General features: G+C 38.5%; 1 protein-coding gene across 1 annotated transcript in view; it reads right to left on the bottom strand.

The window, feature by feature from the left end:
• The window catches only part of PDE10A (phosphodiesterase 10A), a 127,667-nt gene extending 101,352 nt beyond the window's left edge, over positions 1–26,315 (bottom strand). The window contains exon 1 of the mRNA XM_070951405.1: positions 26,252–26,315. Within this exon, the coding sequence (XP_070807506.1) occupies positions 26,252–26,315 (64 nt within the window). The remainder of the gene's footprint in view (positions 1–26,251) is intronic.
• Between the last annotated feature and the right edge of the window lie 645 nt (positions 26,316–26,960).

Raw genomic sequence — 26,960 nt, 5'->3', positions numbered from 1 at the left:
TTCTTAGAACTTACACCTTTCATTCTCTATGACATCACTTCAAAAATACTCATGTTCATTTTTTATGAATATCAGACTATTCTAAAGTAGTCTTGCAAGTTTTTAAACTGTATTATTCCCCCACACACACACACACAAATATTTGTAATAACAAAAAGTAGAAATCTTAAAATTGTACAAGTAAAATGTCTGTCTCCAAACAAAACAGCTGAGAGGGGGGAAAACCATTAAATTCAGGAACACTTTAAAAAATTCTCAAAAGAAATTGAGGATGAACTTTATAGCATTTTAATCTCTTTATTACTTTATAAGTTGCTCAAGACAGCAAACATGCCTAATACTCCTTCCTCCTCCTATTTTCCCACAACCACCACTCTGTGAGGTGAGTTGCCCTGAGAAAGAATGGCTGGCTTAAAGTCTCACAGCTGACGTTCATGTCTAAGGCAGAACTACAACTCACAGTCTCCTGGTTTTTAAGACAGCATCTTAACCATTAGTTAATTCAAAGATTCGATTTAAAGATAATGTTGAATTCATCCATTTTTATTTTTTTTGCCTTTTCTGATTATCTAGCTTTCACAGCCACATGGTATACTGATGAAAAAAAAATGATCATGGGAATAGATACTCAGAATTTGCAAGTATGCTTGTGAAATGCAGTCAATGTCATTTAATATTTTGTCTAGATTTATCATAGTCTCCAAAGTAGCTTGTGTCTCTTTACTTCATACCTACAGTCACTGTCCTCCTTCACAGAGTTGTTGTGGGGGGAAAATCAGGAGATAGCATTATGTATACTTCTTGAGCTCCTGAATGAGGGGAAGGATCTAAAGCAGGGGTGCAAACTCATATTGTCATGAAGGCGTTACACGACATATCGTGACTTTTTCCCTCTTCGCTAAACTGGGCATGGAGCAGCCAGTGTGTGAAACATCCAGCCCGGGGGCCATAAGTTTGACAGCCCTGATCTAAAGCTAATAAATAAATAAAGCAAGCAAGTAAACCAAGCCTAGAATAATAAAATCTGTCACCACCTCCCTTTCTTCGTCACTTATCTGCACTGGACTGATTTTGCCTGGTGACACAACCTTGATTTCTTTTTCTTTTCACTACTGAACATCAGCCTGGCTTTTGCACTTTCTTCTCTTGCCTTTAGCAAGAGATTCCTTAAATCGTTCTTGTTTCCAGCTATCAATGTGGTATCCTCAGCACAACTGAGATTGACATTTTCCCCAAGCAATTTTATTCTGGTTTCTATTTCTTCCTCTTCTGTAATTTCTTGTGTTATATGCTGCATGTAAGTTAAATAAATAAGGTAAAAAAATAAACATACTTGGCACAGTCCTTTTCCCATTTTTGAAATATTTAGATATTCCATATTTTGTTCTGATGTTTTTTTGTCATCATGCAAATTCTTCAGTAAGCAAATGAGGTGCCCTATACAGCCATGTTTTAAAGGTTATCTACAATTTGTTCTGCTTTATATAGGGACTTTTTAAATAATTAATAAAGCAAAACTAGATGTCTTATAGAAACTCCGGTATCTTTACCTTCATATACAACAAATACAGCAATATGGTCTCAGATGGCTCTACTTCTTCTAAATCCAGATTATACATCAAGCAGCTCATTCCGAGGTTGCAAAAATGTTTGGTAGTCTTTAGCTCTGCTCCTTTTTGACTACTGTTGCGTCTTTCACATTTCATCAAAATCAAATTTTTTCCCTCTGTTCTCTTTTGTTTTCTACATTTCTTCATATCAATTTATATTCAGATTTCATTTTTGTTGTATTTTGTTAATGTCAAATTATCTTTTTTTCCTCTCTACTTTTTGTCAGGATTACATTCAGAAACATTTCCAAATGACAAAACTTTAAAAAATTTATCATTGCGGACTTATTGCTTATATGTCGCACTTTTCAAAAATCGGCATTAAACTGTAACTTTAAGAGACCTACTATAGCACTGCAGGGCACTCCAGTTCCTCTTTACCTTGCAAAAGAGGTGGTATTCAGCAGGTTCTGACCAGTTCTGGAGAACTGGTAACGGAAATTTTGAGTAGTTCAGAAAACCGGTAAATACCACCTCTGACTGGCCCCGCCCTCATCTATTCTCTGCCTCCTGAGTCCCAGCTGATTGGGAGGAAATGGGAATTTTGCAGTATCCTTCCCCTGCCACACCCACCAAGCAATGCCCACAGAACCGATAGTAAAAATTTTTGAATCCCACCGCTGCTTTGCAAACATTAATTATTTCAAGATAAATGGTGGTTCCTATTCAGTTAAGCTGTGTAGATCAGAATGTCAAAACATATACTATTTTCATCATGCATTTATTTATATCCTACTCAAAGGAGCATCAAAAAAGAAACAGCTCTGATTTTGCTCAAGTTTCTCTAGGACATAAAACCAGAAATCATAAGAAATGATACACAATTTCTCTACTCTGTTCATGTGGGCTTTTTACAATTTCTTTTTTTTTTTTAAATAAAATGGTTGTGTAGATGAGGATACCTAGAATCCCTTCTAAACTACTATCATATCATTGTTTGAAGCACCCAATCCAATTCATACAACACTGGAGTCTTATCAGAGACAATTTCCCAAACCTGTCTTTTTAACAGAAGAAAATTTTTAAGTGTATGTATGTATGTATGTACTTGTATGCATATGTGTATATGTGTGTGTGTCAATATTAATGACATAATCAAAATCAAGGCTAAAAAACATAAATCAAAATACAAGTCTATATAAACTGGAAATCTAAACATTCAAAAGCAATAGAACTAACTCATCATGCAAAGAAATAGTCACAATAATACTACTTTATGGTTTGGTGAAACAAACAAATCTTTAGAATGTTGTTAAAAATGTGTCCCCCAATTTTATAACTGTCAATTTTTGAACTGGGAACAGAATTGTTTCATTCTACTTTAGTGTTTATCCAACATTTTCTAGTAAGTCCTAAAATTGAGTGGATTCTTGAGAGAATGTGTTCTGTTTTGATTTTATTGTTTTTTGTGATATTTACTTTCAACTTGAACTAAGAATGATACTTAAGAAGGGTGTGAGTTAATGGCAAAAGGTCAGAAATACATAGATGCTGAATGAACATGGACGAATGGAGTACAGTATGTTCAGATGGTTTGCTCATACGTAGAGAATGAATTGGAAATAAATTATTAAATTATGAAGGAGGAGTGAACGGATTACAAAAAATGGGAAGAATAAACATTGTTCTTGGATGGAATTCCTCAAGATAAAAAAGGTAAAAAATTTAAAGACCAAATTTTAAAGACTATTTTATTTTATTTATAAAATATATTGGCCACTTGTATTAATACAGAGTAACTTTGTACATCTGTGTATAGATGTAGAAGAAAGGAAAAAGTTTGCAAGCATAGAAAGACATGAAAATATGCTAAATGGCATTGTTATGAATTAGATTTTTGCTTCTTTATATCAAGTCTTTGATTCTTTTTTCATTGCTATTTATTCCTTTCCTGCCCTTTGTATAATATTGTTTAAGGAATACATTTTAAAAACTATTATACAGACAATAAAAAGACCTTCTTGAAAAATATATTCAGGGCATCAAGACATTTTTTTTTCCAAAAACCTAGAAAAAGCTTAAATATTATGGATCAATTTTGAGGCTAATTGGACAATTTAGCAAGATTAATGGATGTCTATGTCTGAAAATGAAAATGTGACTCGTAATTAAATATTGAAGAAATGGTAATTTGTTCTTTGATTATTGAAATAGACATTGAAAGAACTCAGGGGAACATCTCTTTATGTTTTGTAAACTAGAAATTTAATATATGTTGAAAATTAAAAATATCAAAATAAACTAAAAGTTTGGATCTATGTCTAGTTTTATTTTATTTAAGCTATTTACTTTGCTACTTAAATCTGTTGTTCAGAGAGTTACTTTGTAGTCACTGTTAGTAAAATAAAACACAGATTTACTTAACAGCTTGTCTCTGGACAGTGGTTGAGTGATCTCGAGATAGGGGATATAGTCATCGAGCCCTTGTCATGGTCAGATCACTCGCTCCTTCGCCTTGACCTTCGAACCGCAGCACCCCGCCGCAGGGAGGCGGAACCGGTAAGATGGTACCGCCCCAGGCGCCTGATGGAACCTGATAGGTTCCAGATGGAGCTTGGGCCAATCCCGGAGGTTCTGGCTCACGCCTCATCTGGGGACCTAGTGGCCGCCTGGGATAGGGCGGCGGCTGGAGCCCTGGATCGAGTCGTGCCTTTGCGGCCTCTGACCCGGCGCCGATCTCGCCTGGCTCCTTGGTTCACCGAGGAGCTGAGGGAGATGAAGCGCCGGAAAAGATGCCTAGAGAGCTGTTGGAGGGCTAGTCTTTCTGAATCTGACCGAACACTGGTAAGATCTCATATTAGGAGTTACCTAGTGGCGATAAAAGCAGCAAAATGTACTCATTTTACTGCTCTTATTGCGTCATCAGATAATCGCCCGGCCACCCTGTTTAGGGTGACCCGCTCCCTGCTCCACCAGGAAGCACGGGAGGACCCCTTGGAGGGAAGAGCCGAGGATTTTGTTCAGTATCTGTATGACAAAATCACTCAGATTCGGGCAGGTCTGGACTCTGACGGGATAGATCCAGCGAGGGTGACGGAGACAGGTCTTGAGACTGTTATCTGGGATGAGTTTGATCCTGTGACCCAAGATGACGTGGACAGGATTCTGGGTAGATTGAACGCAACCACATGTTTGTTGGACCCGTGTCCCTCCTGGTTAGTGCTGGCTTCCCGGGAGGTGACGCGAGGCTGGCTCCAGGGGATTATAAATGCTTCGTTGGGTGAGGGTGTCTTTCCCGCCGTCTTGAAAGAGGCGGTGGTAAGGCCTCTCCTCAAGAAGCCTTCCCTGGACCCGGCAGTATTGGCTAATTATCGTCCAGTCTCCAACCTTTGCTTCGTTGCGAAGGTTGTTGAGAGTGTGGTTGCGCGACAGCTACCCCAGTACCTGGATGAAGCGTCGTATCTAGATCCGTTCCAGTCGGGCTTCAGGCCTGGGTACAGCACGGAAACGGCATTGGTCGCGTTGGTTGATGATCTCTGGAGGGCTCGGGACAGGGGTTGTTCCTCTGTCCTGGTCCTGTTAGACCTCTCAGCGGCTTTTGATACCATCGACCATGGTATCATGCTGCACCGGCTGGAAGGGTTGGGGGTGGGAGGCACCGTTTTACGGTGGTTCTCCTCCTTTCTCTCTGACCGGTCGCAGTCTGTGTTGACAGGGGGGCAGAGATCGACCCCGAGGCCCCTTATATGTGGGGTTCCGCAGGGATCGGTTCTCTCGCCCCTTCTGTTCAACATTTATGTAAAGCCGCTGGGCGAGATCATCCGTGGTTTCGGGGTGAAGTACCATCTGTACGCTGATGACACCCAGCTGTACATCTCCACCCCGGACCACCCCAACGATGCCCTTGAAGTGATGTCCCAGTGCCTGGAGGCCGTACGGATCTGGATGGGGAGAAACGGGCTCAGGCTCAACCCATCCAAGACCGAGTGGCTGTGGTTTCCGACGTCCCGATATAGTCAGCTGGTGCCATCGCTGGCTATTGGGGGCTAATCATTGGCCCCCACGGAAAGGGCTCGTAACTTGGGTGTCCTCCTGGACTCACGGCTGTCTTTAGAAGAGCACTTGACGGCCGTGACCGGGAGGATTTTTCATCAGGTTCGCCTGATTCGCCAGTTGCGTCCCTTTCTAGATCAGGACTCGTTACGCACAGTCACTCATGCCCTCGTCACCTCTCGTCTGGACTATTGTAATGCTCTCTACATGGGGCTCCCCTTGAGGTGCACCCGGAGGCTCCAACTGGCGCAGAGTGCGGCTGCGCGGGTGGTTATGGGAGCAACATGGAGCTCCCATGTAACACCTCTCCTGCGCGAGCTGCACTGGCTCCCGGTGGTCTTCCGGGTGCGCTTCAAGGTTCTGGTTACCACCTTTAAAGCGCTCCATGGCTTGGGACCTGGTTACTTACGGGACCGCCTACTACCATCATCAGCCTCCCACCGACCAGTACGCTCCCACAGAGAGGGGCTCCTCCAGGTGCCGTCAGCCAAACAATGTCGGCTGTCGGCCCCTAGGGGGAGAGCCTTCTCTGTGGGGGCACCGACGATCTGGAATGAGCTCCCCCCAGAGATACGGAGGATTCCGGATCTGCGCACCTTCCACCGCGAGTTGAAGACGCTTTTATTTCATCAAGCTGGCCTCGCCTAAATCTTCTCCCTTTTAAGTGTAAATTCTAAATTTTAATGGATTTTAAAATATGGGTATTTTAAATTATGGGTATTAATTCAGCCAAATTTATTTAATTCATTTTATTCGATTTTAAATTTTGTATATCTATGTGTTTTATTTCATGGCTGTGCACCGCCCTGAGTCCTTCGGGAGTAGGGCGGTATAGAAATTCAATAATAAATAAATATACATCATTCTGATCTGTTTTTGACTTTGCTTTATACTAAACTGAGTCAGTGTATCAATTGTAGCTTGTTTAGGGCCATGAATATTTTTAATACCAATTGTGACTTAGCCTAATTTATGATGGGGATTATTGATAGTTTATGCTTTTCTATTTTATATCTGATTTGATTTTGTGGCCCATCCTAGTCTCTAACTAGCTCACTGAAGTAGGAAAGGAAAAGAGGACAAATCAGAAAGAGATAAAACAAACCACGATTATTTGTTCATCTGACTCCCTCGGTGTATTAACTTTAGTAAACCAAGATTTTAATTATGATACATTGAAGTTATATTGACTTGACTCTAACCCTACATCTGGTTCACACCAAATACCAAGCTATAATAAGATAGATTCAATCATAATTTTAAATCAAAAGTCAGGCATTATGGTTCAGCATTCATTATGACGCCAGGTACCACTGTTTCTGGCTTGCTTAACAAACCATAACTCAAAGTGATGTGGGATTGCATTTTAAGCATTTGTACTGCCAGCATGTTCAGCATGCCAGCTCAGGCCAGCTAATCTGACCTGAGCACATTTACATCTGGTAGTATTTACAAAGGACTTAAACATGAAGCGAATTTACTAGGGATAGAATTAATGATTCATAAAATAGATTCCCAATAATAAGCCCTAACATATATCTTAATTATTCAGCTCTAAATAATATGTAAGCATTAGTTGCATAAGCATTAATCATCCAGCACTTTTCTGTTATTTGTTTTTTTATGTCTTATGCAATATATGCAACGTTATGTTAATTCTGTGTGGGTATCTAGATGGAAAACAACAGGTTTAGACTCAATCCTAGCAAAACCAAAAAGGCTGGGGGTTGCCTTAATATGGAGAATGTCCATACTTAGTTCTAGATGGGATTGCACCAGACAAACCCAATGTGCACATTAGATTCTGGGTTCCTGCTTGAAAATTAGCTTTGCACCAATCGCAATTTCTGGATCCAGAGGCCTACTTGTGGTCACTCATGCCTTGGTCCCCTCTTTCCTGGATTATTGCAGGCCATGGTGGCACAGTGGTTAGAATGCAATATTGCAGGCTAATTCTGCCAACTTCCAGCAATTTGATCAGTGGTAGGCTTCAAATTTTTTTACTACCGGTTCTGTGGGTGTGGCTTGGTGGGCGTGGCATGGCTTGGTGGGCATGGCTTGGCTTGGTCGGCATGGCAGGGGAAGGATAGTGTAAAATCTCCATTCCATCCCCAATCCAGGGGAAGGTTACTGCAAAATCCCCATTTCCTCCCGATCAGCTGGGACTTGGGAGGCAGAGAATAGATAGGGGCGGAGCCAGTTAGAATTTTTACTACCGGTTCTCTGAACTACTCAAAATTTCCACTATCGGTTCGCCAGAACTGGTCAGAACCTGCTGAAACCCACCTCTGAATTCGATCCTCACCAGCTCAAGATTGACTCAGCCTTCCATCCTTCTGAGGTCAGTAAAATGAAGAGCCAGATTTTTGGGGACAATATACTGACTCTGTAAACCAATAAGAGAGGGCAACGGAGGCATTGCAATACACTTTATATTGGGGTGCCCTAAAACCATTTCAACAGTATCCAAGGTTCAGAATGTAGCAGCCTAGGTACATATGGTTTCACCTAGTATGCCCATGTCACATCATTACTTTACAAACTGCACTAGTTGCTGGGAGCTTCCTGCAGCAATCCAAAGTGCTAGTTATCATCTATAAATCACTTGATGACACAAGGCCAGGTAACACCTGCTTGTCTGATAAGATATTGCAAAGTTGACTTGTTGTGGGTCGTGTCTCTGATGCAACCTCATCTGGTGGGACACAAGAAACATGTCTTCCCTGTCATTGGATCTACCAACATACCACTGAGAATCCAGATGGCTTGACTGCCTGCTTTCTGAAGGGCTTGACAATCTGGCTTGTCCTCCAGTCAGGCTTAATGTCCTAACACAGATTTGTCTAACTGAGGTCTTAGTCCTTTCACTTAGGACAGAGGTGGGGAATTATGGCTCCTTTGGGCTTGTGGACATCAACTCCCAGAATTCTGGAAGTTGACGTCCACAAGTCATAAAAGGACCATAGTTTCCCACCTCTGACCTAGGACATCTCCTTTCAGCCTAGCTGTATGAAATTACAAAAGATTTTCTTGCCCAAATCAGGCAATGCAGACCTTAACAAAGCTTGTGCCAATCCTGAAGCAACAGTATGATCTTGCAAGGAGAAAGTTTTAATGAGGTTTTAAAGAGAAATTCCCTTTATGAATCATCAAAGTTAATTTCTGTGTGATAAAAATGAGTTTAAGGGTAGAATGAGCAAATACCCAAAGAATATTAGTAATAGGTAACAATCACATAGAGAGGATTGCAAATAAAATCTATTTATTCAGCCATGCTCTTTTTTACCACTGGCTTATGAGTAGCCCTATAGTGAGATAGGCAGTAAATAATTTTTTAAAAATAAAATAAATATTCAGCATTCACTGCAGAGTACATTGTAGAGAGAATGGTTGGTGATTTGGCCTTTGTTTTGGCTGTTGATAAGCCTTCCTTGTTCCTTTTTTCTCTTTGTTTTCCTTCCCCCCCTTGAACATTGTTCTTTTTGCAGAATGTTGAAGATAAGCGAAAGGCAGCTCCTCAGGGGAGTCTGAGTTTTGTTCTGTGCAATGAAGCAAAAGTCTCTGTCTTTAACAGCATGATCTAACTACAAATCAGAATGTCAACTAGCAGGCTAACCTATCTTCTCAGTGGTTGAATGATAAAGTCACAAATCAATTTACCCCAATTATGTCTCTATTTAAAATGTTAATAGCAGAGAGGCTTATGAGGAAGTGGAGGAGAATGAATTCCCTCTATTCAGGCCTCTCAGGATTGGGTTAATACAACTAAAGCTTCAGAACAAATACCGGGATAGAGTACATAAATGCAAGATAGAGCTAGAAAGATGAGAGGATGAAGTAAGGCTGACCTCCCATCTCCTCAAAAGTTTATGAGAAATAAAAATAAAAACTTTTTTGGAAAAAAAAATAGTTCCAAAAATCCACAAAAATTACTACAAGCTAAAAAAAAGTTTCTTTAATCAAAATGCTTCATCCCAATTTCAAATGCAACATTCTCATGTCTATGAAGATTCTCAATCATTCAGGTCATGGTTGCCCCAAAGGTGCTTTTTCAAAAGTCAACTGGATTTTGTTTTTCCTTGAAGACATTTTGCTTCTCATCCAAGAAGCTTCTTCAGTTCTCACTGAATGGCGAAGGATGGAAGGATTTATATTTATATAACTGCAAGGAATATAAATCTTTCCATTCTCCACCATTCAGTCAAAACTGAAGAAGCTTCTTGGATGAGAAATGAAACATCTTCAAGGAAAAACAAAGTCCAGTTGCCTTTTGAAAAAGCACCTTTGGGACAAAATTCTCATATTTCCAAAATGCATCATGCTGCTGCAGAAATCTCATATTGTTTCATCTCAAGAAATAAATGATTCTAAATGCTTATTTGGGACAAAACCTTCAAACGCATTAAAGGGCTTTGGCTTAAAACACATCCACTCAATGGAAGCATTCCAGATGATATTTTTCTACCTAATGCGTACTATCTTCCAAGAATCTGAAGTCCGGATCAAGAAACACCAGAAGCAAACACTCTGCCGAGAGTTTCCACAGATGGATTATATTTTAGAGAGATGCATTCTTTAAACAGATTAAATATTTATTCTATTTATCAGATTGGAACAGGGTGTGCTTTGGAAAGAATACGTTTCCTCAATCATTTACCCTACTGATCATCAGTCTGCAACAAAAGGGGAAAAAAGTTTTCATTATTGAAAATCTATTTGCCTTGTTTAGCAAATCAGTGAAATCAAAAGACAAATATTTTATTTATCATTCTAGTTAGTGTCATGGCTAAAAATAAGAGTAACACAACTAATATATGTAACAAGCACCATTTAGGGGTCGTAACAAGCCTAGCAAAGAAGGAGAGAGGACATACTAGTTGGCCCTATTACTTTCGATCTATCTTTGCCCTTCTCTTAACTCAGGTTCTGTAAAGAAAAGTGGCTCTGCATGTATAAATTGGCAAAAAAACCCAGAACACAAAATACATGCTGAGTGGACACGACCTTGTAGATGACCCTCACTCTGTCAAGGACCTTGGAGTACTCATATCTATTGATCTAAGTGCCAAAACTGTAACAACACTGTAACAACATCGCCAAAAAGGCATTAAGAGTTGTAAACCTAATCTTGCGTAGCTTCTTCTCCGGTAATATCACACTAACCAGAGCATACAAAACATTTGCTAGACCAATTCTCGAATACAGCTCATCTGTCTGGAACCCGCACTGCATATCGGACATTAATACAACTGAACGTGTCCAGAAATATTTCACAAGACGAGTCCTCCACTCCTCTGCTCGCAACAAAATACCTTGAAATTCTGGGCTTAAAAAAGTTAGAACTACGCCACCTTCGGTATGACCTAAGTGTAGCTCATAAAATTATCTGCTACAATGTCCTACCTGTCAATGACTACTTCAGCTTCAACCACAACAATACACAAGCATACAGTAGATACAAACTTAACGTAAACCGCACCAAACTCGATTGCAGAAAATATGACTTCAGCAACAGAGTGGTCAATGCCTGGAATTCACTACCTGACTCTGTGGTTTCATCCCAAAATTCCCAAAATTTTAACCTAAGACTGTCTACTGTTGACCTCACCCCATTCCTAAGAGGTCTGTAAGGGGCGTGCATAAGAGCACCAGCATTCCTACTGTCCCTGTCCTAATGTTTCTTCTATTTGTATCTATTTTATGTATCCAATCCATGCTTATACTTATTATCAAATACGTTCTTGACAAATCAATCAATAAAATAAATAAATAAATAAAATAAATATAATAATCTTTCTCTGCTCTTCATGATTATGACCTCAATGGTGTAGTGCAGGGATACCACAGGAGATTCTCTGTTGCAAAATCCCAAGAACACCAGTGACAGGGCAGGAGGTGACTAATTTTCTCATACCATAATTGTACATACTGTATAGTTAGTATACAATAGCAATAGCACTTAGACTTATGTACTGCTCATAGTGCTTTTACAGCCCTCTCTAAGCAGTTTACAGAGTCAGCATATTGCCCCCAACAATCTGGGTCCTCATTTTACCCACCTCAGAAGGATGGAAGGCTGAGTCAACCTTGAGCCTGCTAAGATTTGAACTGCCAAATTGCAGCTAGCAGTCAGCTGAAGTAGCCTACAGTGCTGCACTCTAACTACTGCGCCACTTCGGCTCTTATGCCACAAATTGTACTTTCCAAGGAAACTTCATCTTATGCAACTCAAGAAACAACATACAAATAGTTCCCAACTTACGACTGGTTGCTTAGTTCAAAGCTATGACAGACCCCCCTGGGGGTACATATGACCCAGTTCTGAATTTACAATAACTGCCTGCACAGTCACACGACCGCATGTTGGGTGCTCAGCAACCAGCCAACATTTACAGCTGTTTGCAGCACTCTGCAGTCACGTGACTGTGTTTTATGATGGTTTTGCTGAAAACTGGCACTTATTTTCAATTCCTGACAAAACCAGTCTGTTGCAAACTATTGGTTTGCTTAACAACTGCAACATTTACTTAATGACCATAGCGGTCACTTTAAAGCCATAGCATTCCCTTAACAACCACTGCAAAAATAGGTCATAAAATCAAGTAGCTCACATAGATGACTGATTTTGCAACCATCACAATTTATGTCCATGATGAACAGACTCCATTATGGTCATAAGTCGAGAACTACATGTAATTTCACATTCTCCTTTACCTGCTATAGATCTACATGCTAGGTCATTCCAAAATCTGTTAATTCTGAAGTGCAGTTTTTGAAATATTAGAAGAAACAAGGGGAAATGGTTAGAAGGACCAGGTAGAAACCAAGGATTTCACATTATTGTAGGCATAAACTTATTATCTCATAAAACTAATGGCATACTCTAGAGACTTCAGACAGACTTACATATATTCCAAATGGGACTTTTCTCTAATGTTATGTTACAAAGGCACTTCTGAAATTCATTAATATTTGAGAAGGAAGTTTCTGTGTGATGTAATTAAAATGATTATAAAATTCTCCCTGTGTGAATTTTGGGACTCAAGGATACTGAATTAGATAATTCTGTTCCAAGATCTATGTGAAGAATCTGACTGGCTCTCTAAAATCCTAATCAGGAACAATTATTAGGTTTTTGATGCTTAATTGAAAGCATCATCTCTCATCTTATATACAACAATATTATTATACCGAAGGGCATACCTACAAAAAATTATTTCTAAAACCAATCTGAGTAGTTCTCTAAAAGACAAATTATAGAGAAAAGCATGCAACTCTGATGATTATTTTGGTTCTGTTCAGTTTTTAGCAAAACTAAGAAAATGTTTTCTTTATTCAAAATAGCTGTGACATTCTTCTAATTATACCATATCTTGTTTAATATAAACACATATTATAGCCTCTGATAATAAACAAATCAAAGTGATTATTTTCTATAAAGAACATAATTTGCCAATGTTCAAATTACAAGAACAAAAGTTTTTTGACATTGGTCAGTTGTTTTGCTTCAGGCCAAGGCACAGCAATAAAAGAATGGTTCAGCAAGTTCGAAAAAAAAAAAGTAAAATGCATTTCACATGGAGAATCACATGGAAAGTAATCATTAAATAATTTTTAACAACCAACAGCAATCAAAAGCTGCCTTGGGCTACTTTAACTGTTCCTTATTCAATCCATTCTCAGCTACTGACACCTTTATACAGTATGAAAAGTCAGCTATGCAGTTTCTCATAGTTTAACAAGTGCATAAGAGAGAATAATAAAATTTTGTTTAAATATTAGTAAATACTGCATAAAGGACAAGGAAAAACTGTGCATAAGAACTAAGCGTAAAGCTCTATAGTCTGCAAAGAGTTGTGTGATGTTAGTGTGACTGATACATTTCATATGATACAGCCTTCCCTTGAAAGTGCACATGAGATACAAATGCTAACAATGCACTGTGTCTGCCTCACTTGCATAAACATCAAACTGTCTTCAACAGGACAAAACTGTTCATTTCCTTTAATGACAGATAAAGTGCAAGTGAACTCTACTGGATTCTTGAAAAGTTTTTTTTATTCTCTCATTATTGAAATGAGGATGCATTTTATCTAACAAAATACCAATTCAAATGGAATCCAACAGGAGAAAAGAAATGACATCCTTCAGTCATCCTTGCAACAACTTTCAAAAACAACTTTTTTGCACATTGAGTCTTTTATCAAACTGCTGGAACCATTAAGGCATTGATGAGGATTAAGATTGGCATATTTATTAACTACTTCTTATTCATCTGCCATTGTTACATTTTGTCATAGTCAATACCCTATCAGTGGAGGACCACATCTTGTACATGTTCATTTGACAACCGAAGAGGTTTTTTCAGTGGTGGGTTCTAATCTGTTTTACTGGTTCACATCGCGCACACGCTTTGGGTACGAACGCCGTGCACATGCTCGCTTAGCTCGCACGTGCGTTGAACTTGCGCTTCACGCAAGCACATTAGGAAAAAAAAAGCTAAGGCATGGGAATCCCCTTAGCCGCGCCTTACATCTGACCAAAAAACAAAGGAAATAAAGGTAGGTATAGCGCGGGGGCAGGAGGAGGGCCAAACTGACATTCATAGTGAACCCGTTCTCTCTCCTATGAATATTTCCATTACCGGCTCTCCCGAACCGGGGAGAACTGGTAGCAAACCATCACTGGTTCTTTTTTTCTATTGTGGTATCCATTGTGTGGACTACATTTGTTTTAAAAATAAAGAATGCACCAGTCTTGTCACAATTCAGGTACATGCTGAAAAATGCTAGTATTTGATACAACCTCTTCACTATCCTCATCCATAGTTTTACAGATAAATATTTAAATTTATGTGATGCAACATGTAATGAATTAGGACAGCTGCCCCCAACTTTTCCTGCTTGGTGGACCAGCATGGGGGGAGAAGGGATGATTGTGTGTGAGTGGCAAGCAGGCACATGAGCTCACACAAATGGAGCTTCACACGTGAGCACCCGCCACTCATGGAAGTGGTAGTGGGCCGCAGCCCGGGGATTGGGGATTTCTGAATTAGGACACCATAATAACTAAACATGCCTGGGTATCTTCACAATAGCAGAGTCAAAGACAAGATCCTTAGTTAGACTGATTCAACTATGATTCCAATCTTTAGGATATATAGTGTTTCTGTATAATATCATTTAATTTTCTGATCTCTTTATCTTGTGTTAACTCACTGATATTCTATTCTGTGTTCCACCCGGTTTAAAATATTGAGAATTGTGTCAATGGCTGTACTATAATCTGAGTAGGACAGGATTTTAGTTGGTTTGTGTGCTATGGTGGTCAGTGGTGGGTTTCTACCAGTTCGCTCTGGTTCGGGAAAATCAGTAGCGGAGGCGGCAGTCCGCCCACTCGCCCAGATGTCAGCACGGACGCTCTGCACATGTACAAAAGGTCATGTGCATGCACAGAAGGTTATGTGCATGCACAGAAGCGCTGCGCGCGAGCAAAGCAAGCACACACACACTCACAGTTTCGAACCAGTAGTGAAGGTAAGAGAAACGCACTACTGATGGTGATATAGTAGTTGTAAAAGATCAGATACTTTTTAATAAAGAAGCATGGATATCCATTTTGTTGGAAGATGTTTTATAGGCAATGTTTCCCTTTTCTGGTGTTCTGGGCTGCTGCAGTATGTTTATAGTCATTTGAATAATGTTCTTGCACGACTCCTTTTCTGGGAGGTTGGGTTGTTAGTCTGGTAACAGAGCACTTGGTAAGTGTGGGTTGTTTTTCCAATAGAATTACATTTCTAATTTGCTGCTCTTTCTTCTGCTGATGAGTATATCAAGGCAGGGTAGTCTGTTATTGCTTTCTTCTTCTCTTGTGAATGTTATTCCTTTTAAAATGTTAATTGTTTCATGTGTCTTTTAGATTGTTTTATGTGTCTTCTCTTAACAAAACAAAAAATAAAAAAGTTGTTCCTTCTTATTATGACAAGATGTCATCTAAATACCAGATCCATACTTTCAGTTGTATATGGTAGAGTGCTATAGTTTCTAGATATTGCATTATGGTCTCTGCTATGAGTTCTGAGAGTGGTGATCCCTAGGCACTTCTCTAATTGGTTGGTATATTTGTACCAATTGTATATTGTATATTGGTATATTGGTATATTTGTCCATCACTCGTAATAGGTGGTGAAACAGAGGTTAAAAATGTCCATGATTCTGAGTATTTCAGTTAATTAGGTTGTGTTGTGTAGTACCACAGCTAAAGATTCTTTCATTAGTTATGGAGCTATAGACATAAAATCCTTGTTATATCAAATTAAACCATGTTAACTTTTTCTGTGTTTAGGTCTTTGATTTTTCTGGAGGCAACTTAATGGGAAGTTGATAGAATTTGTTCCCCTCTATCAAATGTCCAAGTTTTTTCTGTAAGTTCTTTGCCTATGTTGTATGTTGTGGTCCCTGGTAACAATACAATTAGATGAAGTTATGTTGGGCTTGTGTATTTGTGGACTAGGACAATGTGTACAGAAGTTACTGATATGACTTGTTACTGCTCTTTAATTTTTTAGTAAAATTGCAGCAAAGAGAATTTGAGGAAATGCCTCTTTCCAATGACATCTACCCATCCCAGCAGGTCCAGTAGAAGAGGTTTGTTGCAGGTTCTGTCCAATAGAGGATGTCATCTGGTAGTACCCAGAAGTAGGGTGTTTTCTGCAGCTGCACCTGCCCTACCTCATACTCACTGAGATCAGGCTGGTTACAGATTTGATGGCCTTCTACAAAGGCCTGCAGAACAGGATTTGTCATCTGGCCTGGGGTTCAGATAGTGGTGTGGCAGTATCGTTCTTGAATTGCTGGGCTCCCCAAGTGACTGTACTGTATGGATTTGAATTGATTTTTACATGTTGCTTATATATATATATATAATTCTTTTTTCGTAGGTCTTTATGTGTGTTTTTCTCTCAGCCAGGTTTTTCCTACGTAAATCAAGATCTTTAAATCAAGAACTATGGCTGCATAAAGATCTTGATTTACGTAGGAAAAACCTGGCTGATATATATATATAAATAATATATTAGACAGATGCAGTGGCTCAGTGGCTAAGACGCTGAGCTTGTTGATCGAAAGGTCAGCAGTTCAACGGTTTGAATCCCTAGTGCCATGTAACAGGGTGAGCTCCTGTTACTTGTCCCAGCTTCTGCAACCTAGCAGTTCAAAAGCGTGTAAAAAATGCAAGTAGAAAAATAGGGACCACCTTTGGTGGGAAGGTAACAGCGTTCCATGCGCCTTTGGGGTTTAGTCATGCCGGCCACATGACCACGGAGACATCTTCAGACAGCGCTGGCTCTTCGGCTTTGAAACGGAGATGAGCACCACCCCCTAGAGTTGGGAACAACTAGCACATATGTGCAAGGGGAACTTTTACCTTTATTACTTATATGACTTTTATTTTTTTATATTTCTGGTACTGTTTTATGTTTTAATTGTAAGTTGCTCAGAATCACAAATGTAATATGCATTAAAAAAAAGAGAAAGATAAAAAGGAAAAAAAATAATAAGAATATAATAAATAAAGCCAAGCATATCTTTCCAGTTGGGTGATTTAACGATATCTGCTAATATGCTTACACACACATACACGCCATGCAATAACAAGCAGAAAACCATTATGTTCACTTTCTGGAATAGTACTTTCCTAATTTTCAAATTGTTCGAAAATTGAATTATATTTCCTCTTATTTTGCTGGATTCCCTCTGCACTTGTTAATTACATCAAAGAATTCTGTTATAGTTTATCCTCTTCTCCTAATATCATTGTACTTTACCAACAAACACAAGTGTTTCCAAACCAAGAGATTCTATGATTATTTAGTATTTTCTACCTTTGTATATGAAAAGCACAAAAAAACCCCACTGTTTTAGGATCAAAGGTGACTGTGCTGAAATAGCTATTGTCTCCTCTGAATCAAGAATTAATCTCTGTACATGTTAGAAGAAGTCACAAGGTTTACTTAAGCCAAATAAGCTTCCATTCTCATATTTCAGAAGTAAGTAAGCAGCAATCAAGTTTTGTATCTAAAATTAAGGTTATAGATACTGGTACTTCATTTGAAGGCTTAAATTGGAACTCTGGAAACAGGCTGCTCAGCTCTCAATTTTCATGCAAACGTCTACATCTAAAGTAAGATTGAGAAAAGTAAGGCTCTTTAACATAGTGATCAAAACATGAGTAACTCTTTTTTTCAGCAGAATGGTAAGAAATTTTCAACCCAGGTACAGTTTTAGGGAGGGATGAAATATGCCAGAATTCATAAAAATCCATGCAGTGTGTTCAAGTTATACTCCTATTGAAATTTCATTTTTAGGAAAAGCCATTTTTTATTTTTGTGAGATAAAATTCAACAATACTTAGAGCAATATTATTCTTATCAGCGATGTACAATCTTGCTGAATTTCAAACAAATGAATTAAAAACAGGCTTTGCAAAGAGAATATATCTTCAGAATTCCACAGAAGAAATTAGTTGCTGACAAGCCAACTCAGATTAACAAACAAGTTTGCCATCAGATACATAAATGTCACCAAAGACAGGCCGATTATAACCTGATTACAAGTCTTTTCATTTCAATCATACCTGTAAGTCACTGGATCCAAAACACCCACTTCTTCTCACTACCACTTTTACATGACCTATGAAAGGCTAAGACATATAAAGAACAATTGTTGGGAATAGGGAAGAACATGACTTTTACTTAGTATGGGAAAAGTGGTATAGTTGGTTGAAAGATAGGAAAGAGATGAAGCAATAGGAAGTAAATAAAATGACCAAATATAATATGATGGAAACAAAGAACAGACATAGGTCAACAAAGATCAATATTAGATAGATAAAAGGGAATGACCAAATAAGGAAGACTCAAAATACAAAGAGAAATGTATATTATAGTTGCGACAAACTGGACATGTATTGAAATGGATATTTATATGTTTTTATGTTTTGTACGTTTCATTGTTCTGTTTAATAAATAAAAATTGGAGAAAAAAAAAAGAACAATTGTTGTCTAGTTGTCTAGTTTAATGAAAAGAAGGACTAGGTGTGACATGATAGCAGTGTTCCAATATCTGCCACAAAGAAAAGGGAGTCAAGCTATTCTCCAAAGCACTGGAGGGCAGGATAAGAAGCAATGCATGGAAACTAATCAAGGAGAGAAGCAACTTAGAACTAAGGAGAAATTTCCTGACTATTAGAACAATTAATCCGTGGAACAACTTGCCTCCAGAAGTTGTGAATGCTCCAACACTGTAAGTTTTTAAGAAGAGATTGGATAACCATTTGTCTGAAATGGTATAGGGATTCCTGCCTAAGCAGGGGGTTGGACTAGAAGACCTCCAAGGTCCCTTCCAACTTTGTTATTCTATTCTGTCCTGTCCTGTCCTGTCCTGTCCTGTCCTGTCCTGTCCTGTCCTATCCTATCCTATTCCCACGTTCATATCATCATCACCTTGTATACCATGTCAGAGTTCCAAATCAGAACTTTATGGGCAACAAATTATAGAATAATTAAAACATTTTTTGAATTATCTTGCTACGATATGCAACTCAGGCTTCAGCCTAATCTACTACATAGGAGGCAGTTCAGAAGTTTTAAAAAAAAGAATTATATGATAAATGTGTTGTTTGGATTAGAAGCAACCTTACAAGCAGCAGAAGCAACTTCAGTTTAGGTAAAGGCCATACCTGAACTATCAAATGAGCAATTCCTGTCACATCAATTAAATTCCACATATAGTTTCTGAATTTATACCAGGGCAATAAGAATCTTCATTTTTAAGTAGTCTCTACATGGGTATTTGAACATCTGACTATTCAAATATTAGTACTGTAATATCACTTTATGAAAAATAGATTGGAATGAATTATTTGCAGTTTATCAACCAGCAGAGGGAGTACAATATACTAAATTGAACTTATCTCTTTTAAATATTAAAACACATTTCAAACAGTGTTGTGAAATAATTTGCAAATGCATTACAAAAAATAGAAATGCATGAACAGAACTGTAAGGAAAGGATCTTATCCTGGAAAAAGGCTTAAATATCTAAACAGTTTTTAATTTTAATGGCCATTATATTATTATTAATAATCATTAAATATTAACGTTAATTGTCAATAATTCTTAAGATTTATACCTGACCTTTCCTCCAGGAATCTAGCTTACTTATGTCCTTTTCCCACGTGTATAAATTGCAAACTAAAAAGTAAATTAACAGTTTCAGCATTTTAATAGATCTGTTAAAATATTTGTGCATAAAATAGTAATAATTCTAATCAGCTGCCATCGATAAATTTGAAACAGCTAGTTAAGATAGTAAAAAAAAAAATTAAAAATCTGTATACATGGAAATAGAATCTGATGTCTTACTGATGATAAAATGAAGCCACACACAGCCAACACATGAGGAAAAGTGGCATCCAGTTGTGTTCATGTACAATTGATATATTTGTTCTTTAGGTCCTTGTAAATTATTGACTGGACACATGCATAACTTTCATAAAAGAACCAGGAGCAATGTTTTACTTGCTGTTTCCAACCCCCCTTCTTCCTGATACATTTACGTATATCCTATAAGGCAGTGAGAAGGCTATGTACTGCAAGAAATTTGTAAATACAAAACACGTATACCTTGCTTCAGTGAATTGGATTTAAATCCACATTTTTTTTTGTTTGTCCTTGGTAGAAAACATAACCTGTCATCATTGCTACTGAATAACTTTTAATCTTGCTAAGACACCTTGAAGTCGGTGACTATGAAATAACACAGTTTGCACAGAAAGACAGTAACACAACAGTACCCTGAGGTATTAAAATTACAAGTGCCAGGATGAATTTTTGCTGTTACCCTAGATTAAAAATAATGACTAAAACAAGTGAATCTCTTTTTCTGTATTATTAAGATCAACGTTACTTAAACAATGTAATGAAATCACATGGTAAAAGTTAAATCACCTTCCTATAGCCCCACCAAAAAAAAAAATATGAAAATAAATATACAGCATTTTAAAATGTTCTTTGAATTATAGATCCAATAACTTTCTAGTTAATCACACCTTGATAATAATCCAGTTATTATTTTTTAAAAAAACATAATACTCTCTCAGTAATTTGTAGATTATGTAAAATCAGATCTTTTGATACTAGCACCTAAGAGTTAGATAGTAAAAGATACATAGAAGGTAGCAAAATATTCACATTACTTATGTCGCAGGAAAAAAACAACTGTATGGATTTGTGGATGGTGATATAAGTAGAACTATGTGGTAGTCATACAATAAAGTGCAATAAGTTATGCTTTAAACATATTTGCATCTCTCTGCAAATTATCCATTTTCCTGATACTATTTTCTGAAAAGCAATATCTTACTAAATAGTTCACAATGCAGTTCTTATTTGTGTCTGAATAAATATCTCCTGTTATTGCATGCTCCAGGTCCAAAAACTATCATCAGAGAATGAGATTTCAGATTGATTACTGAACAAACAGCTAGCTACTTGAAAACTTGAGCTCAAGATCTGTATCCTCCAAAAGCAAAGTTCAAGATCCAAATATTTACACATCCACCAGTTTAAACACAATCAGAAAAGTAGCTATAACATTTCACAGTTCCAGGATATTCAAATGATATAAAGACCAGACCAAAAGTATAATACTAGATGTGGGCATAAAATTTCACTCAGGAGTACAACATTACTTGTGAACATAGATTGCTCTTTCTTGCCTGAAGGCTGTCAGTAACTTTGCCTAAAACAGTATCAGTCTCTTACTTTGCTCTGCATCCTAGAGTCTTTAACCATACAGGATCTTTCTAATTTAAACTTTCTAATTTTGTCTTAGAATCCAACTCTCCTGCATATCTCCTTCTTCTTTGGAAACTTCTGTTTCAACCTAGTTTGGCTTCTAATCCTGCTTTCCAGTTTTACGGTTGGTCACACAGTCAGCTAGATGTTTAGACTTGATCTGTCATTTTTTTTTTAAAAAAAAAATAAGATTTATTTTGTTCAATATGATTTTTTTTAAAAAAATAATTTTATTAGTTTTTTTAAAAAACAAAAAAAGAATTTTTTACAATTTCCTTCTTTTCTACATTTTCGCATCAGTAAACATTTCTTACATATCTATTTTCCTCCCTTACTTCAATTTACCATTTATACATATGATTCTAATATTGATTTATATACATAAAGGTAACAATGTACTCAATTTCAATCATACATTCTGTGTTCATTCCATTTCCACTTGTTTGTTACTACATTTCAACTCCTATATCTTCCTCATTTACTCTTTTCTTGCCCTTTATACCTCTCCTCTAACCATTCATACCATTTCTCCCATACTATGTAGTATTCTGTTTCCTCCTTTTCGTGTATTTCTTTTGTGAGCTTGTCCATCTCTGCTCACTCCAAAACTTTTCTAATCAAATTTTCTTCCATTAGTGTATTATTATTTTTCCAATTTTGTGCATATATTATTCTTACCACTGTTGTAATATGTATAATTAAATATTGTATTTTTTGTCATATGTCCCTGGAAGTATTCCTAACAAAAATATTTCTGGCTTAATAAATCTGTCATTTTTATCTACCTATTAAGCCCTCCCCAAGGATCTGGAACAATCTGGAATGACCTGTCGTGGGTGCACCTAGGTACACCCACATTACACCAATTCTCCGCGAGCTGCACTGGCTCCCTATTGGTCTCCAGTCACAATTCAAGGTGTTGGTTATTACCTTTAAAGCCCTACATGGCTCAGGGCCAGGGTATCTTCGAGACCGCCTTCTACCACATAACTCCCAACGACCGGTAAGATCCCACAGAGTTGGTCTCCTCCGGGTCCCATCAGCTAACAATGCCGGCTGGCAGACCCGCGGGGGAGGGCCTTCTTTGTGGTTGCCCCAGCTCTCTGGAACCAGTTACCTCCTGAGGTCTAGACCATCCCCACCCTATTGGCCTTCCGAAAAGCGGTGAAGACCTGGCTTTTCCGGCAGGCCTGGGGTTGTTGATCTCGCTCTTGCAATCCAGCGAGATTCAGCCATGAATGGTGTGAATGAGTTGTAATGTTTTTAATTTTTAAATGTTTTTAATAATGATTTTAAATGCATTGTGAGCCGCCCTGAGTTTTCGGAGAGGGGCGGAATACAAATTGAATAAATAAATAAATAAATAAATAAATAAATAAATAAATAAATAAATAAATAAAATTATTATGGTTGATCACACCATCAAACAAACGTTTAGACTGGATTAAGCACTTTTATCCACTTTTTGTGCCTTCCCAAGAATCTGGGATATCTGCCTAGATATTGTTTAATGATGCTAATTATGATTTGTCACATAGTCAGCCAGACTTCTTATTATTATTAATTATTATTATTATTATTATTATTATTATTATTATTATTATTATTATTTAAATGTACATGCTGCTCAACTACCAGTGACTCTGGGATAATTCAGCTTGACTCAAGTCAATCTAGCTTAATACTGATTAGGGGTCTTTGGGGGTCTTCATAGACAGTATTCTATGTAAGGCATGTGCTTCCGCCTCTGCTTACTGGGGAAGAAAATATCTCTCATTTGGAAAATATTAAAAAATTCATTTTATCAGTTCAATAATTAGCCCCCATCAAAATGTTTCCTCAGCATCCCTTTCAAGTAAAGGATCTCCAATGATATTTCTGACTTACTAAGCCTGTCATAATCAAACCCCACAATCCTTCATTATTTGCTATCCAGTGGAAAAATGTAAGAGGATGGAAAACCTATTGCATTACTTATATAACAAGTTGATCTTCACGGGAGAGTTCTCAGAAGGAAGTATTTTCTGTAAACTCTTTATGAAAGTCATTTAATCAAGTATACAAAACAACAGCATAAGAATTCTGCAACATTTTAGAACAAAGTGCTTTGGACTGAGGAAACAAAAATCAAACTGTCTGCAATCTTTCAAGATGTATTTGGAGAAAAAGAATGACACATTTGATGAAAAGAGCAATTGGTCAACTTTTATAGCGGTATTATGTTTTGGGGTCGTGTGCCAGTGACATAGGAAATATTGGGCATAGGAAAGGAAGAATGTATTCTACTAAATATCAACATGTTGTAGAAACTAATATCCCAAAAGTCGGTGAAAGAAATTGAAGATGAAAAAAGGTGGGGGGCTGGATGTTTCAGGCAAGACCACAATTCAAAATATCCTTACACATCAAACAAGAATTACAAGAAAATATAAAGATTTTAGCAATGCTTTTACAGTTTTTGGCAGTGGTTTGCTCTCCAAGCTTGTTTTAATTTAGTTTCTGAATGTTTCGTTACCAAACTAGGTAACATAGCAGGATTTTCTTGTCCTATTTTCCTTAACTTACACAAGTCAGTTGGTCATGTGGTCAGTTGGTCATGTGATTGGTTGTTTGTTTGGACCTCTATTTAAATTCTGAGCAGCTCATTGGTTCTCTTATTGATTACTAGTATGAATGGTCTGATTTCTTACATATTCATACGCTGGATCTAGATGAATATGCTTGATAATTGTTCCTTTGGTACAATACAAATTTATGTATGGAAATGCCTTTATAGTCCTCAGGCTTATTACTGAAAATCTGTCAGGTTGTTTCAAGCATCAATGCATAAAAGAAGACCTAAAGTATTTTTGAGCTAGAAGATTTCAGCAAGGAAGAGTGAGAAAAAATCCAAAAGAATAAAATAATTCTTAGCTGGTTAGGAGAAACATTTGGAAGCTGTTGTTTCTCCCCAAAGGGAATGTTACATGATACTTGTTAGAAGGATGTGCAAACTTTTTTACCTAATATTTACTTCTTGTTGTTTTTTTTAGTTTGCATTTGTAAACAACTGAAAATAAACAAGAAGTTTGCATTCAAATATACAGGAAGATGTTATGTTGAACTTTATACTGTATTAGTTTCTGTTTACACAACAATTCTTGAAATGCACAATTTGACCAGAGATGTGTACTCCCCATTATATTATACCATAGCTTTATGACAAGCGTAAATGTTATTTCCTCTGAATTTCTTCCTTATGCAAAATATTTGCTATATATTTTATATGCATATATCTCCATCTCCATCTCCCCCCATATATATATAGAGGGGGGAGGGAGGGAGGGAGAGAGAGGGAGAGGGTGAGACTGAGAGTGTGTGTTTAGGAGAAAAAAATAATCCTTCACTTCATGAAGTCTAATGGACACTTCTATAACTGGAATACACACAGAGTTTAAAAGAAACACTGAAAAAAAAGAGGCAGTTTGCAAGTGATTTGGTAGTATTCTATAAAATGAAGGAGATCTACAGAAATGGCCAATCACTATAACATTAGTAACATGCTGTGTGCAATTACTCCATAGGACAAAGATAGTCCAATACTTATTTATTTTGGATTCATATAAAGTGCCAAGAACTTTTTAATTCTGTTCTAACAAGCTCACCAATTAACCCAGAAGGCACAAACTGAATGGTTGGAAAAAATATTTAAATAATTAGAATCATGTGGATGATTTTTTTTTTCTATGTACCGTTTACACACTTTTGTCACAAGCCCTAATTATTCAGTCTGCTTCTGAGTTAAGGGGTCCCTTTTCTATTTCTTTGGCAATGCTGAATGGTTATATTTTGAGTCATTTCATTGCTAGCAAGTCAGTAAACAATAAACTCATTTCTTTTTCATTAACAAGCAGAGACTGTGGGTTTAAAATCTTGGTGCTGCATACCAGGGGTTTGTTTTGTTTCTTTGAACAGTTGTAGTCAAAACATCAAGTATCATCTACTCTACGCCATTCAATATGTACATTTCACCTGGGAACAAATGCAAAAAGAGCTGGCCAAAACAGATAAATACAATTTCCAGTTTCAGAAAGAAACAGCTTTTTCTTTCTTTTTAATCCCTCCCTGGCATGATAAGAAGTTTTCTCTGTTTTTTCTTCTACTCTATAGCAAATATTTGTAGCTCAGGATTGAAACGAAGGGGTCCTTGGTGCTCTCTCAGCTTGGTTATAACCAAGCTCAGAGAACATCAAGGACCTCTCATTTCTCTACTCTGTATGTTTCATCAGGAAAAGTTCTGAAATCTGGTGTGTTGTGTCCCAGGAAACAGTTGTGGAGAGCAGCACAGCGTTCCTTGCCAAGGAAATATGCTCTGAAGCAAGCAAAGGCTTTCTATGTTTAATGCATCCAGGAGCCAATTCTTACCCAGCCTTACATGGAAAGTCTGCACCGAGAGAAACTCCTTTCCAAAAGGAACTTCAGCACAGTAACTCGTAGTTTAACTCCAATCGTCCTGCGACTTTGGTCTTCTTCCTTCCCCTATCTTCCAGACGAGCAAGTGTTCCTCGCCGCTCTCGCCTTTCCATCCGTAGATAGGTGGGACCCACACGCACACACACGCGCGCGCACATTCATTTTTTTCAAGCGGAGGGTTTGCCCGAGGACTTCCCAACCCAACCGGTTGCCCTCTTCTCCCGGGAGTGTGTGTGTGTGTGTGTGTGTCAAGGAAAGAAAAGCAAAACCCTTCTGCACCCAAGCCACCTCTCTTCTCCCTCCGCCCACCCCCCCACTCCCCATCAACCCCAGCACCTACTTGCGCTCAAGAAACACTCGGTAAAGCGTCTAAAGCAGCTGGCCGACGAAGATCCATCTTCCATGGCTAGCCTTAGCAAAGGGGAGCAGAGACGGAAGGGAAAGGGAAAGATGCCTTTGTTGCTGCTGCTGCTGCTGCTGCTGCCGCCGCCTGAACACCCTGCCCCTGCCTGTCGGGCGGTCGCCACCGGCGGCCACTCTTCCTCCCGCTTGATTGTAGGTCCACGGAGAACCAGAAGGGCAGGAGGAACCGATCCCCGCTGCCAGCGACGCCGACCGGTGGCGCCTTTAGAGGTGGAAGGCAGCAGGGTGGAGGAAAGGGGCGTCAAGTCGCTTGCCGCCGCCGCCGCCGCCGCCGGAGTAGGCAATCCAAGGGAAGTGCTATCGCTCCACCATCTCTCGCGACCGCCTCGCTTGCTTGGTTGGCTTTTCTCCCCTCCTTCCCGCCCGCGGGGACTCGAGGGGCTTCGATAGAAGATGAGGAAAGGAGGAAGAAGAAGAAGAAGAGGCGGCGGCGGCACGAAGTCAAAGGAAGATGGAGAAGGGGAGGGGAGGGGAGGGAAAGGAGGAGATTGGAGGAGCCGCTTTGTTGCGTTGGAGACGATGCTGCAGGAAACTGTCCCTTTTCGCGTAGCCGCCGCCGCCGCCGCCGCTGCTACGAGAGCGCGGGAGGAGCTGTCAGCAGCCCAGCCGCTTCCAGTAGAAGCCCC

This window comes from Pituophis catenifer, unplaced genomic scaffold, assembly GCF_029215685.1.
Source record: "Pituophis catenifer annectens isolate HBS135680 unplaced genomic scaffold, rPitCat1.0.hap2 SCAF_1, whole genome shotgun sequence".
NCBI classification, from domain to species: Eukaryota; Metazoa; Chordata; class Lepidosauria; order Squamata; family Colubridae; genus Pituophis; species Pituophis catenifer.
This window is presented reverse-complemented; position numbering and strand designations above follow the sequence as displayed.